The sequence below is a fragment of the Eutrigla gurnardus genome (assembly GCF_963514095.1).
Source record: "Eutrigla gurnardus genome assembly, chromosome: 22".
NCBI classification, from domain to species: Eukaryota; Metazoa; Chordata; class Actinopteri; order Perciformes; family Triglidae; genus Eutrigla; species Eutrigla gurnardus.
In genome coordinates this window covers 12,144,087-12,164,730 of record NC_139933.1, presented here as the reverse complement: position 1 = coordinate 12,164,730, position 20,644 = coordinate 12,144,087, and the positions used below count along the sequence as shown (strand labels likewise).

General features: G+C 45.4%; 1 protein-coding gene across 1 annotated transcript; it reads right to left on the bottom strand.

The window, feature by feature from the left end:
- Nucleotides 1-160: 160 nt before the first annotated feature.
- fscn2b (fascin actin-bundling protein 2b, retinal) lies at nucleotides 161-10,079 on the bottom strand. Its single transcript, XM_084040535.1, has 7 exons — nucleotides 9,299-10,079; nucleotides 8,873-8,971; nucleotides 7,982-8,708; nucleotides 2,201-2,357; nucleotides 1,636-1,757; nucleotides 1,381-1,548; nucleotides 161-1,280 (listed from the first exon to the last, which is right to left on the bottom strand). The coding sequence occupies exons 2-7, from the start codon at nucleotides 8,963-8,965 to the stop codon at nucleotides 1,075-1,077; spliced, it is 1,473 nt and encodes a 490-aa protein (XP_083896661.1). The 5' UTR covers nucleotides 8,966-8,971; nucleotides 9,299-10,079; the 3' UTR covers nucleotides 161-1,074.
- Between the last annotated feature and the right edge of the window lie 10,565 nt (nucleotides 10,080-20,644).

Sequence of the window (20,644 nt, the reverse complement as noted above, 5' to 3'; positions counted from 1 at the left end):
GCAGTAAAGCTTTTAAATGCTTCAGTATTATTGATGTCTAGGGTCCTGTAGTTCAGTTCAGGGCAGAGATTGCTGTCTTTTAGTTCTGATCTGGTTGGTGTGGGTCCATGTAGCGATGACGGTGCAGGATGACATTAAAATTAATTATTATTATATTTTATGGACTGTCTGTGGTGTCACACAAACCGGACCCAATTCCTATAATCCTTGTAGAAATGTGACATTACTAAGACAAAACATAACCAAGCCATACAAGTGCATTTTCCCGTTATGTTTATAGAAAGAAGAATGTAGAAAAAACAAAAACAGATACACATGCAACATCCCCGTTTCCTGTTCGTACAGCTGCCATGAACACGAGTCTTGATTACAGTCTAGACTTCTAGAAACCTAACCAGTGATGCTAACAAACATCCTCAGACTGCAGCACCTTTGCTAACGACTTCTAAAAGGTGACCTCACTTGTAACGCTGACTATGTCTGTCTCAAGTGGCACCCGATGCGTCGTGTGCTTCTCCGGCTGGACGGGTGCCATCATTACACGCCCACGTATTACCACTTTGTGCCTTGCTGTGGATAATGTCATACCTGTAAGGAGTTGAAGGCTTGGAAGATGAAGACGAGGAGAAAGAGGATGTTCTGAAAAGATACGAGTTTTCATCTGCAGTGGTTCATTGTGAAATCTACATCTGTCATATCTAGCTGTCATTATTGAAAGTAGGATTTTTTTTTTTCAAATCTGGAATGAAGCTTCAGACAATAAAATTAACAGTGAATGCGCATCAAAAAGAACTCTAAAAGAACAACACCAAAACTCTAATGATCATAAATGTTTTGTTGTTTTGAGATCAAGCACCGACTCAAAACCTTGGTCACTCAAACCCTTTCTTGGCTGGATACGGTCAGTTCTTCTTCTACTGCGATGTGAGGCAACGATCTGTTGTGAGTTCTCTGTTGCATTTTGTTTCGAGAAGAAGAAACAAAAGAATGATGTCTTTCACACCAAAATGCGAGAGTTTAACTTTTTACGAAGCGTTGATTGGTGAATAGAGAGGGGAGAAGGGCCAGAGGTGGTCAATACTCCCAGAGGGCCGAGCTGCTCAGGCTGAGTCCGTCTCCCTTCAGTGTGCCTCCCTGGTCCCCGCGTAGGTATTTGCCGTTCTTGCCACGGATGGCGAGGCGACCGTGCTCCAGGAGCTCCAGAGTGAAATCCTCAGGGACCTCGCCGTCTGAGCACACAAGCCCGGCGCTGTTCACGTACCAGAACCGGCCGTCCACGCCTGCAAGAGCAGCAGCAGCAGCAGTGTGTCAGTGATTCAGAGTGTAGTGTACTACGGAGTAGGGATGCCAAAAACATGTGTGACTGTTGGACACCCTGACCTTTAATGTGGTACGCCCCATTAATGAACTGCAGGGTGAATATGTCGTAGACCGATCTGCTGCCGTCCAGTAAGTTGGAGTTCTTGTGGTGGCAGATGAATCCGTTCTCCCCTCTCAGGATCAGCATGGGTCGGTTGATCAGCTTCAAGGTGAGCTGTTCGTCCATGCCTGACAGAAGGTGAAACCATGAAGAACCATCAGAGGGAACACAAGGGGAGTCAGAGGGAGGAGGAGAACCACAACCTCATGTCTTACCTATGGAATCACTGACAGCCAGGAGCTGGCCATTCTTCTTAGTGCAGATGTATTTTCCATTGTTAGCCTTTAGTGCCACCTTGTGGCCAAGCCACTCCACTGAAAACATGGAGTTGGCTGTCCTGCAATTTGGCATTACAGGGAAGAAAATTAGACTTGGCTTGCTTTTAAATACTCTTGGATGTATTGTGATCTTCAAAAGATAAAGCAGGTCAACTAAGAGGGACTGAAGATTTTATACAATCACATTTTCTAATTTAGGGGGTTGACATCAAACACTCAAACAAGTGATTCATCACTATATGCACGCAAGGAACTGTCCCTGTTATTCTCAGTCTTTCAAATCCAGATTCAAATTTCATGACACTTCTTTGTGTTTCTTATAAAGGATTCATGATGATTTTCATGCTAAGAGGTCACGAGGAGGTGTGTAAGGCTGCATGGGGGAACATGGGAACATTTACCTTCCTTTTGTAGGCCCATATCTGTAAAATGTGGAACTAATACAACATATTTGATGGCGTATTAATGTGAAGTGTAAAGTGACACAAGAGACTTCACCCACACTTCAGTGGCGTTGGTCTGGATGCCTCCGTGGGCCACCAGATCCCAGTAGTTCCCTTGGCTGGTGCGGAACGTGCACTTCCTGGTTTCCTTGTCGATCTCCATCTGGAACGTCTCCATGTCTGTCTCGTCTTCCTGATTGGCTGCGAGGGTTAATCCTGGGAGAGGCACAGCAAACACATGATGTCATTAAAACTTTGTAATTTCTCAGTTGTATTGCATTGTTGTCTATTGTAAATGTGCGATTACTGCTGAAGTATCGATACATGTGCTCACAAAAATACATCTGCTTGTCCTGAATATGTGTCATTTGTGCATGAAATAAACACATTCCTCTACAGATCTCTTTTTTTCCTGTTTTCGGAACCAACCGTTTGTTATTTGGGAATCAGCTACATAGCAGCTTGCTCATCAGGTTGTATTGTTGTGTTTGGTTTGGCCCAGTATGAAAGAGCCGGTAATCACGTTTGATCCTGTTGTGTTATTTTTAAGCGAGTCCGTCTCAAACTGCACCCTTGATCCGTCTTGCCAAGGATGCACTTTCCTGGGGGTAAAACCATTTTCACTGATTGTGGTTCTGGATGCATTTATGGACAGAATATATATGTAAATAAAGTAAATGCACTAACTGTGCCCATGCAGGGAAACCTTCCAGAGACAAGCGATCACACACTAATGAATGCTTCTTACAGTAATATGTGCTACACCGAGATAACAGAGATCACAATTACATCGACTGCTTAAAAAACAAATAGAAAGTTGGTTTCCAATTTCAGAAGGCAGCTTTACTATGAACCTATTTTCTATTAAACAGGCCACTGTAATATTTTCAACTGTCAGCATGATCAAAAATGTTGTCAGAAAAGAAAACAATTGTTCATCACCAAGAGACAGATTGCAGAGAACTAAATCCCAAATTAGATGCATCCCAATACATTTTTCTTAATCCTTTAACAACACTAATCTGTGCTCATCACCCCCATGATATCTCTCCCTGCTCCCCTTTCTGGTTACCCTCCTCGACCTTTCTCCCTTCCCCCATCTCTCCCTCCTTACGCCTCCCACCATCACCCCACCTCCGGCCCTGCCTATCTGCCCTCTTCACAGCGGGGCGCTGATATAATCAGCTTTCAAGTGCTACCCGTCCAATCCCTCAATCCCCTCAATAAAAGAATAAAGAAAAAACAGGAAAAGACCAGAGGATTTTATGGCCCACACTTAGCGGGATGTACAGATAATTACTCATCCCTCTCAACACTCCAGCTAACGGAGCAATGAAGTGGTCAAGCATATGGATAACATGCATTAAAGACAACGGCATTATATTGTTTCACACATCTTAAAGGACTCAAATCTCCAAATCAAGAGATCAACTCTATTTGACGCCAGTGCCTAAAAGTTAAAGGCTGAAACCTGAGAAATAAGAAGTTATTGGTAACTGCCGGTGTGGGAAAATAGTCTAAGCTTTCACATTAGGGACCTGGATCCCTGTACACTTGATCACAAAGTCCAGTTGTTTGGTTTTGAAAGTAAGCGTCACACTGGTTCCCTTGATTTTTTTTTTTTTTTAATTGTGATTTTTGATTTGGTTCAGATCATCTTCACAAATGAACACCACTTTCATGATTTTTGAAGTGATAGGAGGAAAAATGAAATGTTATCACGCTTTAAACGAACTACATCACAGTTGCATGAGTTTTCACAACGAGGCTCTAAAGGCGGACTAGTCGACGTGAAGACTTTTGTCATTTAGCCACTTGTTTACAGACACGTAAGAGTGATATTTACTGACATTATTTATATCATGACGCCACAATCTTAAATTGAGTTAACCACAGACCTTATTTCAGGCACCCAAAGGAGAATAAAACCCTATTGACTTTGGGACAATGGGAACCGTACAAAATATCCTCTCATTTAGGGATTTTAGGATTAAAATGACCGCAGCACTCTATAAAAACGCCCTTACAGAGACAAAGGTCCAGTGAGGCTGTATTTAGGCATAGCACAGCTTTGATGCTAACGTACTTCCTCAAAGGGTTCAGTAGATGGGCAAAGACATATTTATACGCAACCATTCCCCACTAAACTGACTGTAGTGAATCAACATTATCACTGAGAAGAGTTGCTCAGCTGAAGCGCGTCTGTTTCAGACTTTTGGAGCATCCACTGGCTTTGGGAAGTCATGACACCTCCTTCCCTTTCTCTAGGCATGGCCACTCCAGGTGCTGCACCACCGTGCACTAAACACAAAGTACAGATGGTAATGTCATTAGATATGTAGGTATTGAACAAATTCAACATTTCACCTGTTGATGGCGCTAGACTTTTGAGTGTCTTTACAGAAAGCCATGATCACCAGAATACTAGTTGTTGAGATATTTCAGTCTGAAACCACAGTGGCGGATCAACCGTCACCATCGCCGAGGCCGACGCAGCATCCTCCTATATTTTATGGTGATGTGCTCTGAGGGCCGCACAAGTAATAAACCAGAGCTCACTATGCTGCGCCGCATCGAGTGGTTTAAGGCTACTGAGGGATGCATGCATATAAATTACATCTGCATAATCCAACATCGATGCACATGCACGTGCCAGTTTGAAGAGCCTGGTTACCTGCCTGGATTTTTGATTGAAAAAACAATTTCTTCTTAAAACGGTTTAACCCTCACCGTGTGGTTCAGTGTGAATCCCATCTGGTTTAAGATGATTTTTTGGGGGGCATTTTTGCTTTAAATTTGATATCTGCCTGCCCGGAGGAGGGAGAAAGGGGTTGACGTGCGACAAAGATGTCATGGTTACTGAGCTACCGGGACGCTTTAATCACATCTTATTCACACCCAATAAACTAGGTATCATGAGGTCTTACAACTGGCGAAATTATCATTGATCTTAAGTGCATTTGAAGCATACATTTCTGCCCCTCTACTCCACACCTATGCCTGGGGGCCCATCACTCTCATTCTCTCTCATCCCGACTCAATGTCATGCTTTGTCTACCTATTCCATGTGTCCATTTCACACTAATTCAACCCAGAAATGATCCGCCGACAGGGCTCAGCTGGGACCTCGCAGCCGCTGTCTGATAGATGAGAGGAGAGGGGACAGAGGAAGGAGAGAAGGATGGAGGAAGAGTGAGACACAGAGAACAGGGGAGAGAGAGATTAGATACGCTGAAATCCAAGCCAGCAATCCGAGGATATCAATAGCTGCGTCGATGACCATCTTTGACACAGCAGTTGGTCAAGCATATGAAATAAGGTGTTGTCATCATAGCCGCGGTCACTGATAAACTATGCACGGAGCGCTCCTAATCAGGACACTCCCTGGTGCATCTACACCAACACAAAAACACACATCAGCAGTGCCACAGTTTGGATCAGATCCCGGATCCAGCTCCACTTTCTGCCGTTGTCCTACCTGCAGGCTGCAAGTGGAGCAGGCCTAACTAATCCATCAGCGATGGCTGGCTCTGACATCTATTATTAATGGTAAGCTGATGCCACTATCCCCCTGTCCCCTATCTTTTTGGTCATTCTCCCAATCCATTCTCCACCAATGCATTTTCTGTTGTGTTTTTTGTATTGTAGTCCATGTATATGTATGTAAGTTTGTGTCTTTTTCACCATCAGGGCAGAGCAGACCACATGGAGATGATGACAGATCTACATGACATGATACACACACACACACACACACACTACTCTCTCTACTCAGGTCAGACAGAAAGTTCTGAATTCCTTTGCCGTTTGTTGAACACTTTCCTATATAAATTCATGCTCCACCACGTATCAGGTGACCCCTTTTATTACTAACCCATTTACTGCCTTCGTACTCACTTTCAAATAGATAGCCAATGTGACTCCTCTGTGCTAAATGGAGCAGAAACAAATGTAGTAATATATGTGTAAAGACACAAGGGAGGATGAAGAGCCCACCTGTGTCCACACATACTCCCATTGTCCTCGAGTCCTTTGAGAGTTGCATCCTCCCCTTCTCTGCTTTCCATTTTCCTCTTAATCTCCTTTAATCATCATGTCGAAACCAAAGAAGGAAGGCTAACGAGGTATATTTACCCGAGTACAAAGGATTTTAAAACACTAGCATGGAAGATATTCCATTTTGTACTTTTGTTAATATTTTAGTCCAACACAACAATTTAACCTTTCACCCACTATAGATTTTTGTCTTTTAACAGTTTGTTTGATTTCCAGCAGCACATCAGCAGTGACTGATGTCCTGGGAGCAACCGGGTTAGATTAGCGGGTTAGAGTGGGACTCGGAGGGGCAGAAGCTTTGGCCCCAGGTGAGAGGCAGCTTGGGTTTCTGAAAGCAGACTCCCCCCCCCTCGCCTTCCAGGAACAGGGGCCAACATCATCAATAATTCAACACACCTCAACTCACCACTCGCCGCAGCAGGATGGTATGGTTGTGTGTGGGGGGGCGAGTGTGTCGGAGGAGGATAAAGCTTTTGTTCGTGCAGAACAAGAGGGAGAGAGACAGAAAGGAATAGAAAAATGTGATTTTCTGTCTGTGCATATGTTCATACATGTAGCTGCTCTGTACGCTGTATGCACTGCAACGCGCCTTTCCCTTCGCTTCATCCAATCAGTTTACAGTGCTCCCAGTCGTTTGGTTTGTGCCTGAAGCTCCCGCTGCTACCCAGGAACAATGAGCGGGGAGAGATTCAGTTACAGCACCGGGGGCTGAAGTAACTCGACCCTGCAGACAAGAATCTGCAGCCTGTGGATGGGTGTCATGGCCAAGTATGCTGACAAGCACGGTTGGTGTATGCTAATCCACCCCAAATCTAGTTTCAAATCAGACCGGCAAACCATTTTCACCTGGTGCAGTTCTGGTTAGATGAAACGCGATCGTCACAATTACAATTATTCTATGTTTCACACCGATCAAAGAAATTAGACCTTGTTTTGGGGGGGAGAAACGACTTTGAAGCCGATGTGGAGCAGGTGTAATCCATCAGTATAGTAGTGCGGTATCGTGCCTGCATGACAAGACTGTAGAGTAAATACATAATATAGTATGAACAGAGCAGCATTGCAGCGTATAGGTTACATGCAGCTGTTTCAGAAAGCCCAGGGGCAAAAGTGTAGAGTGTTAACACCATTACACAACAAAGCCAGGAGGTACATGTGAGAGGGAATGAAAGGGGATTTTCAAAAAGATTACCATTCATGGTGACTTATTATATTTGCCTTATTATAGTCCTTCTCTGACACCATTCATTTGTAACATTTTTAACGTTGAAACTCATTTGTGAAAAACTCTATTTGTGCCCTTATTCCCTACAATAAATCTGTCTTTGTCTCATGTCTCCCATGTAGTCTTCCATATCAGCCTCATCCATCTTGTTTTCCTGGAACAATGCAACTATCCAATGTGACGCCGATGCATGTTGATGTGCAGACTACATTACCCATAATTACCATGCATCCCTCATCAGTTGTCAATCATTAGAGAGTGGCCATTTACGCCAAGCATACCCACGGGTTACTTCCTTGTAAGCTCAGTTTCCCGGGGGCGTATCGGTGCACACTATGTACTGTGTAGGCTAGTAGTGGTAACTGTAGTAGTTGTAGTATTTGCTTGCTGCTCTGCTTCGTTATGTATGTGAGTAGGTCAGTATGTGCCAGCTCATGTCACACTCAGGGTCACATAAGGTCAGCCTTTAGCCATTTAATCAGGATTCTGTGTAATGAGTTGCAGATTTTAAATGCATGCCAGGCCTCAAGGCAAAATCTCCTGCCGATGTTTTCCTTACCTTGTCTTATGGAGACATATCGCCCATTGGCGGCCATCAGAACCACCTGTGGGTGGCTCTCCTCAAGATCAAACAGTTCATCTTTGCCCGGCTTGGAGCACCGTCCAGACCTCAGGGTGCCCGTCGGCCCCATGGGAGACAAATACTTCCCCTCACAGTCTTTGAAGGCCAGCTTCCCACACTTCAGCTCCAGCGTGTACGCTGTGGCCCTCCCGCTCTGCGTCAAGAGCTTCCCATCATTGCTGAGGAAGCGGCCGTCGCAGGTCTTAAGGCAGTACTTCCCACTCAGGTAGACTAGGGTCAGGAGCGCTCCCACACCCCAGGGGAAGTTCATATCCACAGCGATTTCCCCATCCTCCACAGAGAGGTGGGCATAACGCTTGCGGGCCACAGACAGCAGGTTGGCCTGCGGATGTAGAGCCAGGTGCACTGCCCACAGCTCGGCATCTGTGATTACCTGGGCAAAGCAGGAGAGGTAGTCCCGGGAGCCGCCGAAGAAGCGGAGGTGCTGCTCAGACTGCAGGGCCCAGCGACCGTCTGACTGCGCCACAATGAAGAAGCGGCAGTTGGAATTTTGCCCATCGGCCTCGCAGGTGACTTTGCCGTCCTTGTCGGAGGCCAGGTAGCGTCCCAGGTGGCTGCGCAAGTAGATCACCTGGGTGTCCTGAGAGTCCTGCTCTAGAGTCCATATCTGCTTCTTCATCAGGCTGGGTGCTGACGCATTAACCTAAGAGACAAGGATGTGTTCCCACACAGAGCATGAGGCCTTTTCATCCTCAGCCGTATGTTCTATGTACAACAAGTTCATGCCTTCACGACGACAGCTCTGGACACCAAAAATCTCAGCAATACGGTACAATTCTTCTCTCACATTAGATTAGATGCTCGTACCTTGAAGCCAAAGGCCTCAGCAGTGAGGTAGCGCCCTTCGTGGTTGATTAGACCAAACTGCAACTTCAGGGGACGGTTCCCATTAGCAGGCATCTTCACCTGTTGATCCGGGGATGTGAGAGAAAGGAAGAACAGACGTGAGACCAGTTAGAGATGAGTGGGAGAAGAGAAACAGAGAAGGCAAATAGGGCTGGGTGCAGGAGTGAGGGGGTGTGCATAAAACGTGGGGTAGAAAGGCTTGTTGAACGAGGTGAGGAATAAGGAAGGGGATGAAGTCATGGAGAATGATGAAATGAGAACGCCTTAAAGACAGGAAATCAATTCATTAAGGTACAGTATATAAAGCACTCCCAAGACCACAAATTCCTTCCCCTGCTCATAGCTTCATTATACATTTTTCCAGCTACAGCCTCCTAATTTACTTACTGTGGTTTTGTGGCTTCCCCTCTGCAGTTTCTGCGGCTCTAATTCCAGCTCCCAGATTTAAGAGGCTTCTTTCACCAAGCGTCCTCTTGTAATTCTCTTTCTCTCCTCTGCTTCGCTCGCTGGCTCTCACGTTCGGTTGATCGGGTCTCCCGGCTCCCCTCCGCCACCGGCTCTTCTCACCCTAATCAGGCAGCAAAGACTTGAGTCAACCGTGATCTCTCTTTAGTTCGGCATCAACCTCTCTTTCTCTGTAGACTCATTTTGTTCTCGCCTGCGTATCTCCACTGCAGCCGATCCTCTCCCCCCCCTCTCTCTCTTGTTGAACAGTATCCCCTCGCCCAGCCTCACTCCTGTTCTTGCTTGACTTGCTATTCACCCTGAAGGCTCAATCACCTGGTCCCCCCTGACTAGCCTTCCCTGGGGTTTTGTTTTTGCCCCTCCTTTGCCGACTATCTTTGGATCACATCGAAATGCACTGACCTACTTCTTCACCTTCCTTGAAGTCCCAGTTCCTCGTTTATCACACAAAAGTTTGATCAGTGGAGAAGAACATCCTCAGCGGTCCTGCAAATTTTATGGTAGTACATTGAAGGACTCCTTCACTCTACCCCTAAACATAAGCCGTCCATCACAGCTGAACTCAGCAACAAAGGGTGCTCGCTTCTGTGGTCTTAAGCCTCTCTCTGTCGCTTTTTCCTCCCATCCTCTCCTTCTCTCTCTCTGCCTTTCTCTAACCTGCCATGTGTATAATCCTGCCTTTCTCTGCGCTTTATTCTGAGCTCTGCACTTCACCTCTTTCTGTGACACATAAAGACAGGTAAGTAGAAACAATGCACACACACACACACACATGCATACACAGTGCCGGGTAACCAGAGCACCCCCTGTGCCTTTGGGGTAGTTGCCTGAGTGCAGCTCCCCTTACTTGCCTATGCTGGGGGTTACGTTACACACTTCTCTGATTGCAAGCTCTCTGGATCAGTTCTAATGGGAAACATGTCTGAGAGGCTGAGGGAGTCGCACTTTACATCCGAATTTGGGAGACAAGCAAAGGGAAAGGAGATGGCGGGTGCTGCAAAGGAAACAGTAATAAGCTAATCAACATATGGGGTTTTGAATGACTGTGTGTGCATGTGTGTGTGTGTGTGTGTGTGTGTGTGTGTGTGTGTGTGTGTGTGTGTGTGTGTGTGTGTGTGTGTGTGTGAGTAATCAACCTTGCCAATCAGCCTATTATAAGTCTTCTTTGCAGAGTAAACAGACGTGTCTGTCCCAGAATCCATCTAATCCTCAACCCAATCATCCCAACCTGGCTAATCTACCGGCACGACCCCTCCCCACTGCATACACACACACACACACACACATGCACACACACACACACGCACAAGCACACACGTACAAACACACACACGAACACACACACACACACACAAACACACACACAAACACACACACACACGCACATACACACACACACACCCACAAACACATGCACAAACACACACACACACCCCCCCCCCCCCCTTCTGCTTGTCAATGGCTATAAACATACACATAGACTCAATGACCCACAGCAACATGCGTGGAATCACCACACACACACGCACACACACACACACACACACACACACACACACACACACACACACACACACACACACACACACACAACACACACAAACACACACACACAAAGGTCAGAGAAGGGTCCCAGGGTTCATTGAAACAACCACCCACCCAAAGATTTACTCCTGCTGACCCAGACTTGAACTGCTGTGCTTTACGCAAAACGCGATAAACAATGCATGTCACACACAAACACGGACACTGAAGGACTCGAGGGCTGTAATTGAGTGTGTGAACACCAAACGGACGGCATACCACATTTCTGAGCTGACTTGAGATCAGCTTCCCTGTTGAAAGTCTGAAACTTTACCTTTTTTAGTTTTTTTTAGTACAATGATATGAAGATGTCTTCTATCAAAATGTTTTAATATCAGGAAAATTATATATTTTACCCCACATAATATTTAAATAGGAACCTTGCTTCAAAATGTCCTAGAACCAACACTGGAACCAGACAGGAAGTTATTCTTGTTACTCTTTAATACAAAAGTAATTTTATCTATTTTACTGGGTAATTTGGTTTCTACTTGTTACTTGCCTCTAACAATTTGGAAGTGATGTTTTTCATTACAAAATGCTTTATTTTCTGGAGAATTTTGAAGGCCTGAGATGATTCAAGCTGACACTGTCACGCATATGTGGGTCATATCTTTGCAATAATGGCCATATGATAATGAAACGTGTTCATTAAAATGCTGATTCTTCACCTCCTTGTTTATATCAACTGTTAACATCGAGCAGAGCAAGAATATTCAATGAGGCTTTATTCAGTCTTACATCTGTAACGATATGGCTATTAAACGTCTTGTACACAACACCTAAAAATACTAAAATTGCAATACTGAAAAGTATAAGATGAGGATGTTATTTTTATTGACTGACTGACACAAGTAAACAGGTTCTTTACAACACAAACCTGACTCTATCGTGTAACCTTCAGAGGGCATCGCTGCTCTGCAAGCAGTAAGGTCTGAAACCTGCAAACTCATCTTCAAGATTTGAAGATGCACAATTCATTTGACTTGACACGGTGCCATTCCAGCTAAGACATTAAAGGCACAATCAATGGCAGCAGGATACAATAAGGTCGGCCATCGGGACATGAAAAACACGTGGATAAATCACATCACTACAAACGCTCACTCGGCTTCTCTACTTGGACAAGCCATCTGATCTCCTATTGGGAAGGTGCTACACACACACACACACACACACACAGAGAGAGCGAGAGAGATGTGTGTGATGCATGTGTGTGTAACAACACTCCTTATCTTTAAAATGACACAAATAAATTGGAAATCAGATCCTCACGCTCCCCATGCCTGAAATCCTATATACACACAAACATGGTTGCAAGATCTCACACACACACACACACACACACACACACACCCACCCACACACACACACACACACAATCATATAAAACTCACTGCAGATTGTTGAACAAAAAGGGGAGGCAGGAGGAGCAGACACAAATAAAAAAGTCATATACTGTTATTGTTGTCAGTACTATTATTTTCATTACTATCACTATTATCACTATTACTGTACTTCCTCCTCATATGTGTCCTATCCTACGCATCATTAGCTCGCTCTCCGTGGCCCCCGGGGGCTGCGTCATCGTCTGCTGTTGTGCCGGCACTCCTGCTGCCGTTGGCACAGTGACGCCTGTCGATAGCCAACCAGATGTTTTTTTTTTTTTTCTCCCCACTCCTTATTCTGGGACGGCGGCTGTGCAAGGTTCACCGTGGCAACCGCGGAATGGTGCTTTAGAAGCCATTACAACGGTCCTCTGATGACACTCAAATAGCTATCATTACACCTCCTCCAAGGAGACACTGAGGGAGGAGGAGGATGGAGGGAGGGAGGGAGGTGAGAAGGGAGAGATGTGAGGCAAGGAAAGGAAGAGGGAAGGACGGATGGGTGAAGGCTGGGAGGAGAGGGAAAGAGGCGGTGGGAGAAAAGATGAAGAGCGAGGAGAAGGGATTTGGAAGAGGGGAAAGAGAGGGGGAATAGCCGAAAGGTGACCAGCGGGAGACGGGTTAAGGGTGTAGGGAGACGGAGGGAGAATCTGCAAATTACACAGGCAGACAGGGATGGGAAACCACGTTAAAGATATAGAAGGTGCATGGAAGAAGGGATGAGAGAGGAAGGGAGTGACTGAGGGAGAGAATGGGGAATTCAAAATGACCGTTCTGAGTTAACAGCCTCCAGCCTTTTTCTACCCTATTAAGTTCTATTCTGCCATTACTTGGGACTGCAGGGGGCTGCCTCATACCCCACCGTGCCCCCTTACTCTTACAGACGCCCCCTCCCTAGACACACACACACACATCCACAAACACACACTCCCTTCCACACTCTTCCTCCAGTCATCCTCTTCCCACTTTCAGTCACTCTCCTGCCTCCTCTCCCTCGTCTTCAGTTCAATTCCAGAGGTTGTGAACTGAATGAAAGAGAGATCACCTGGATCAATCTTTGAGTCCACTGGTTGTCCTTGTTTTTTGCAAAAAGCATGCCGAAAAAAGCCGTGAGGGTTCTTTGCATCACGTTCCTTCCTCGCTTTCCTGACAGAAGAATATTTTTCAGTAAAAACTCATATCAGGACCTAAATTTGTACTATTTGTATCTAAAGTCTGGGTTATGCTAGACATAGTTTGTACAACAATGGTGATCATAAGGGAAACGTGAAAGAAAAAGGGAAAACACAAAGTTGCTGCATATTATGAGTCCTTTTAAACCGCTTTGTCATATTTAAGGCACCTAAAATAGGATGAAACAGAGTCAAAAGCGTAAAAGAAATGTTTACATATACACTTTAATCCTACGCTTAAGACTATACTTAAATGGCTCTTACTTCTTTCATATACAACAAGACACAACTGGTTTTTTTTGTGTGTTTTTTTTTTAATACATAAATAAGGTGAAAATAAGTCTGAGGATGCTGCCACCCACAAGAGCTTCAGTGAATAACTGCAATCACTATCTGACTGAAATACAAGACATATTTCAATGCAAATCACCAAAAGCATGCAACCTGTTCCCAACGTGAACGCAGGAGAAGTCTTTACAAATGAAACCTGTCCTTTGTCTGTCGACTTGTCCCTTCCACCTCTTCCTCCAGTCGACATTTGTGCCATTTGAAGAACAAGCAAGCGTTTTAACCGCTGTTTTCAACCTTTTATTTATGCTGAAACGGTTGCATCCTCGTATACACACGGTGAACTGGCATGCTGACAGTTGTAATCCCCGAAGCCGCCGCTGAGAGGCGGTGTCAGCCTTCTACGTTGCCTCTTTTATGAGAACCTTGCCTATATATATTTTTTGGAGGTTGAAAAAAAGAGAGAGAAGATTGATGCTTAGTTTGTCAGTGTTGGTGCCTGTGTGACTGCGTAGCGTAGGAGGGAATGACTTTAGTGCTGTTTAAAATGGCTGCTTTAATGTCTCCTTTTTTGGGGAAGGACTTTGCAGAAACCGAAAGGCTTCGACAACACGTGCAGCGTTATCAACTGTAAAACATCAGTGCAATTAAAACGAGACGGGGGGGAGGAGGAGGAGGAGGAGGGCTGTTTCTCCATGTTTCAATCATTTCCAGTCACCAGTCTGTTTCTCTGCCATGTAATGCAGGCGTTACATGGTAAAACAGGGGCAGGCTTGACCCACAGTTTTAGAGGCTGAATCTGTGAATGTGGGTTATACCTCACTGCTAAGCATGCGTTCCTCATGTGCTTTTAATCCCATTGGGTTTTCTTGCATGCTGATTTGATTATGATCGGGGCAACGCGCACGCTTGAAAAGGCTGCAGCGCGGCTCTGGTCGCCCCATGTGCTCCGCCACGGTTCACTATATTACCCTCGCTTTTCTTTAAATGTGTCTGAAATGAGGCTTTGAAACAGTCCGGATTAACTGATGTATCGCGTTTCTAAAAACAAACCGCCTCTGAATCATTCATTAATTCACATTTGGCTATTACAGTGCGGGTTTGTGTTTTATGGGGAGAGCAGCGCCTTCCTGTGTGGGAGGAAAGAGTTAATAACAGCGGGCTGAACGTGATGAGTGAGGGGACTCTGTGAAACGCAGCGAGCCAATCCGCGTCAAGATTAACACCTCGCGTGGCCGTGATTGGCCCAAAGCCTGCTCGTTGTTGTTTGGGACTCAGGACCCACGTGGGGGCGCGGACCCTCAATTGAGCTCCCATTGGCGGAGACTCCACGTTCAAGAGCCGCCCATAGAGGATCTCACTGCGCTATTGGCCAGGCCGCCGTAATTAACTCCTCCCCCTCCCTCACCTCCCCTTCGCCCCTCCTCCCCTTGTTTTTTCGTCCGAGAGGAAAGGAAATATCCCTCTCGCGAGCGCCATGAGCTCGCGCGGGTAGCCGCGCCGCCGCCGCCGCCTCCGCCGCCGCCGTCGCTTCACATCTATCAGGAGGCGCGCGAACTCGGATCTGACATTTCGCACCGATCCTCTTAACGGGCCGAAAATACGGGGAAAACAGATGACTAGATATGATATTTAACTCCGCGTGGCGAGGATTTCCCCGTTATTACGTTTTAACTCCAATTTCTCCGAGATGTCTGTCTCTGTTCCTTCATTTTCTCTTCATAAAGCAGCAGCCGCTCCGCTCTGCCTCCACACACACACACGCACACACTCAAACAAACACACACACACACTCAAACACACACACACACACACACACACTCAAACACACACACACACACACACACACTCAAACACACACACACACACACACACACACACACACACACACACACACATACACACACTATATATATATATATCTATCTATTAAAGGACTTATTAAAATGTAAATTGTTAGTAGGCTAAGCGTGTTTACTCCCCCCCCCTCAACACATGTTCAGTTTGGGACGTTTCTTAAAATAAAATAAAATTTAAAAATAGTCAGTGTATAAAAAGTAAACCACCCAGGTCATAGAAGATGCTCATAAAAATCTTTAAACTAGTTGAATTAGTAAATCTAAATGTCGGTACCAGAAACGTACGGTGTGTTGTCTCCCAGCGGTAAAAGCGTTGACATTGGTGCAACCTAATGGGAGCTGTGCTCGGAGCTGCTGAATGCAAACTAAATAATTGATACTTTGAGTATTGTAATATTTTATGTTCAAATTCTATGCTCGCTGCGAGGCAGGACTTTAGGGGCTTTCCATTCAGAGATAAAATGAAACCAAAAAAACACCTACATTCACTCTGCCTTTAGCTCTTTAGTAACATTTCGCTCTTTAGCTTTCCAAATGATTATTTGTTATTTATTTGAGAGCTCTCTAACATTGCCTGCTGCTTGGTGATTGACAGGTGGTGCACAGGTTGATCAGAGCTTCTTTGACGAGGTCAGCAACCCCCCCCCCCCCCCCCCCCAAAAAAAAACAAATGAGCTAAGAGCGGCTAAAAAGAGTTGCAGCGTTGGGAATTACTTCTTCATGATGTTAGCGTTATGAGTGACCCATTTCACATTAAATAGCCATCTCATACATTGTTAATGTAAAAAAAGAACTAATGCTGGTTTAATGATCAAGAAAAATTGAGAGGCAGATAAATCACTTATTATTACTGCACGTTAAAACTTTTCTTACTACATCCTGAACGCATATTTGCTTTTTTTTTTAGAATGAAAGGCGACTGAATGTGTGTCTTTCCTGCAGCTGGCACTACTTTGTGAGCCTCACACCGGCGACAGTGACTCTTTTTGGGATTTCTGCCTCCAGAACACACTTCACCCTTCCTCCTCCTCTTCAATTGTCGAATAATGCGGCTAAACTCGGCTCAGATTGAATCTCCTGTCCATTCAGTTCACCAGAATCAAGATCAGTCGGCTTTTTCTCGCCTCATCCTATGCCGGAGCCGTGCTGCGGATTTAGCTTGCCTCTGATCCGGCAGCAGCAGGCGCGGCGGCCCTCGCTGTGTCGCGGCTGCAGGAGGGGAGCTGGGCCAGCGGGGAAGGGGGATACCCCCCGTGTGCGCTCGGGCAATTGTTGTCGTGGCGATGGTGGCCGTAGTGGTGGTTGCCAGGGAGATGGCAGTTGCTTGTCTGACCCGTCCCCCTCATGCTGTCACCAGCATTATTGATGCACGCCGCTGCTTGGCATTGTGGGAGTACGGGAGGGAGGGCGGAGAGGACAACGGTTAATGAGTTCAGGAGGAACAGGGACTCTCCCTGCTCTCTCTTTCCTTTCTCCGTTTCCTCATCACCTCTCCCTCTCTTGCTCCCTGCCCCCCCACCCCCCCTTCATTTCTCATGGGTGCCTGTCTTGTGCGAGTGTGCATTAAGAATGTGGGTCTCTCATGATCCATCATGGCAAAATGCACTTTCCCTCTCCTTCACGCACACGCACACGCACACGCACACACACACACACACGCACACACACCTAAACGGCATACAGACTGTGCACTCACAAAAACATGTTCTCCCACACCTTTACTCGAACAGCGTAACTGACTCATTCGCAACCACTCCTTTCCCACTCACTTATACACACACACACACACACACACACACGCTGCCCTGCTGTTATGCCTGAAGGTAGGAGAGCTAGCAAGATTAATAATGACCCCTGACTCCCCATAGACAGACCCAAATATACACAGTTTGGAGAGAGAGAGAGAGAGAGAGAGAGAGAGAGAGAGAGAGGGGAACTAAAAATACACAGTTTAGACACAAAGAGAGAGAGGGAGAGAAACTGTGCACGGTTTTAAAATGTAGTAGCAATGAAGAAGAAATGGGAGGCCAAACATGCAAAGTTGTGCGAGAGGAGTTGTGGGAGAGAGTATGTCATCACTGATTGGGCTTTATTTCATTTTTCTCTGTGCTGACATGTGAAAACTGGGAACCGTTTTCAAATATAAGGGGTGTACGTCAGGGTTTCCATAACGTTAGGGAGCCTGCAACATGAGAGATGAAAGAAACAACGGTCACAATGGAAGCAGCAGAGGCTGCGAGAGAGTCTGGCGTTTAGTCACTTGTATGGGCAGAGCTCCACAAATGTCGGATCCTCAAAAGCCCATAATGCAACCCAATAACGTCACCAAACCAAGTGCAAATTGGTTTCCCCCTGCATTCTGTCATGCTAAGCTAACCGGCTGCTAGCTGCAGCCTTATATTGAATGTTACGGAAAGATCATGGTCATGGTTCTCAGTAACTGCTGGTAGGAACACACACATGAGATGCATTCAGGTATTTGAACAGTCCATGCCTTCGTCTTCCTTGTGAGAACTTGCCTTGATACAGGTGTTGTCATTAATCTGTTTTGTGTTGACATTACCTGACAAATTCACAATAATCCGACGATTCAACTCAAGTGTCCACTAGCTGCAAATGCTAGTTTGGACGTGCATTGTTTTTCACACGTAACCAGTGTTCTCCACGTAAGCCTCACAGCCAGAGAGAGAGAGAGAGTGACGGCGGGACTATTTGCTTTGACAGTGTGTTACTACCTCTCAATTTCTTAACGCTAAAGCGCTCGCAGAGTTTTTTCAGCTGTCTCCCTTTCTCTCTCTGGGTCTCACACACACACACACACACACACGCACACACACACACACACACACACACACACACACACACACACACACACACACAAAGCACTCACAGGTACCGGCAGCAAAATGGGGACAAAAAGACAAAAACACACACGCAGAGTTACACACAGAGAATGGATTAATGTGTTCGGCTCAACTATTTCATTTATTACCGTCGGAGGCCTTTTGTGATGAGGGCATTTTTCAGGTTGCTAACCATTATTCCCTCTAGGCAAAATGCTCATCAAGGGACTCTGTTTCTGTGTGTGTGTGTGTGTGTGTGTGTGTGTGTGTGTGTGTGTGTGTGTGTAAGATTTATCCAGCCTTATGGTTATGGTCTTACCAAGCAGTCAAGATTTCTTTTCCTTTCTATTCTTCAGGGGATTCACATTGCCATTTCTGACTGTACTTCATGTTCCCTCCCCATTTGTCAACACAAGCCTAAGCAGCTCGGAGGCCTGTTTGTTTTGCCATGAAATATTTTTTTTATTTTTTTTTGCAACTCTATCATACCTTGAAATATTGCTGAGTGTGCTGTATCCGTCAACATACCCAACAAAAAGTGTGAGAGAGGCGAAAGGGAGTGAGGGAAAGACATGTGATACAGAGAGAGCCCGTCGCTCGTCTCCGTCCTGATGTTCTTCTCTCTCTTTACCCTCCAGTGTATTAAAATGTGTTTACACAGTGCTCGGATCAACTACAGCACAAATTACATGCACATAGAGATATAAACTCAAACCAGATGGCATTGCTTCTGCTCTGAATAATGGTTGGTGTTTGGTTCCGTTTTCATGGACTTGACTCCGCCATCGCCTCAAGAGCAAATTAATTCATTGGTTTATTTTTTTGATTTCCTTTGTTTGCAGAGGAACATTTGTTTTCTGGCCAGTGGGCGAATGTGTGACAGTAATGCAATAATTAATTGAAATCATTTTGGTGGAGGCCTTGTAAAAGGCAGGAAGCCATCATCATCAGGAGCCGGCCTTTACGCCTTTACGTCATCACGCTCACACAGCGGAAGTGGCCAACGTGATCTCACGAGAAGAGTATGAATAGCGTGCCACTTTTTTATATGACATGCCATCAGCTGCTTTATGCAGTTTGTTATAGTTTGGCTTAAGATAAATACGCAATAAGTACGGAAAACACATTACAAAGTCACAAATAGGTCAACAACATGCTTTCACAAAGTACATGAACACCAATCTCCTGGGTGAACATCCTGTGTATGTTTGACCCAATCTGCCTCCCTTCCCGCTCGCCAAATGTATTCCCGCGCTTTTTTGAATACAAAACAACAACACTGTTGTGATAGCACGCAAAATATCCTAAGTAACTAGCGTGTTATTGATACGTCATTTGGTGAGACCAGGCTGGCTCACAGGTACTAAAGCACTGTAAACGTTCTGAACTGAATGGAACAGGTTGAATCAGCCACAGACTACGGAATTAAGGACAAAGTTATGATGCAGAATGACAACGCATTCACTTAACAAGGAAAATAAAGTGAACAAATCATAGAAACATCTGAGATTCTGAACAAAACGAAGACGTCAGTTCTTGTGACTGCTTTGCTTGGACTGGAGAGTGACCTGGGTTAGTGTCCTTGAACACGATGAAAACTGAAAATCACAGCTGTATTGCTGTTGTAGTGTCCCCCCCAAAGTGTTTTTCTGCTTTCATTAAAGGGCTGGATGGATTTCTACCCTTCGTAAATAAGCCTTCAACCTGTTTTTCAGTCTTAAAAATCAAATTTCAAAATTGTCTGAAAAGTTGATATTTTGGGAATAAAAGTAATTTAACAGTATGTGGTTCATTGAGCAACATCTGCCAAAACACACAAAAGCAGAAGAAAAAAATATTCAACGGACGAAAGGGCGAGCAGTTAAAGTGGTTTCAAGTCAAAGCTCAGCCACAGAGATAGACAAACATTTAGTGTAATGGGAAAGCCGCTAACATTTGCTGAAATAGTGTCAAAATTGACCACCGATTTTAATCAACCTCTCAAACCTCCTGTGACACGGTGTCAACTAACGCCGTACAGTGTGAACGTCACAAAGCGGCAATTCAGGGTTGCCATTCACAAACAGCCCATTACCAAGGCCAACGCACAAAGATGCAGTTGGTGTGTAAGGACCAGAAAACCCGGAGCCCTGGA

What these genes read in the sequence shown, in the direction of transcription:
- fscn2b (XM_084040535.1), bottom strand. Translation starts at nt 8,965, where the DNA reads ATGCCTGCTAATGGGAACCGTCCCCTGAAGTTGCAGTTTGGTCTAATC. An exon ending in ATATGTCTCCATAAGACAAG is followed by an intron (nt 2,358 to 7,981) that starts GTAAGGAAAACA and finishes TGCCTCTCCCAG; the next exon opens with GATTAACCCTCGCAGCCAAT. An exon ending in GGCTGTCAGTGATTCCATAG is followed by an intron (nt 1,549 to 1,635) that starts GTAAGACATGAG and finishes ACCTTCTGTCAG; the next exon opens with GCATGGACGAACAGCTCACC.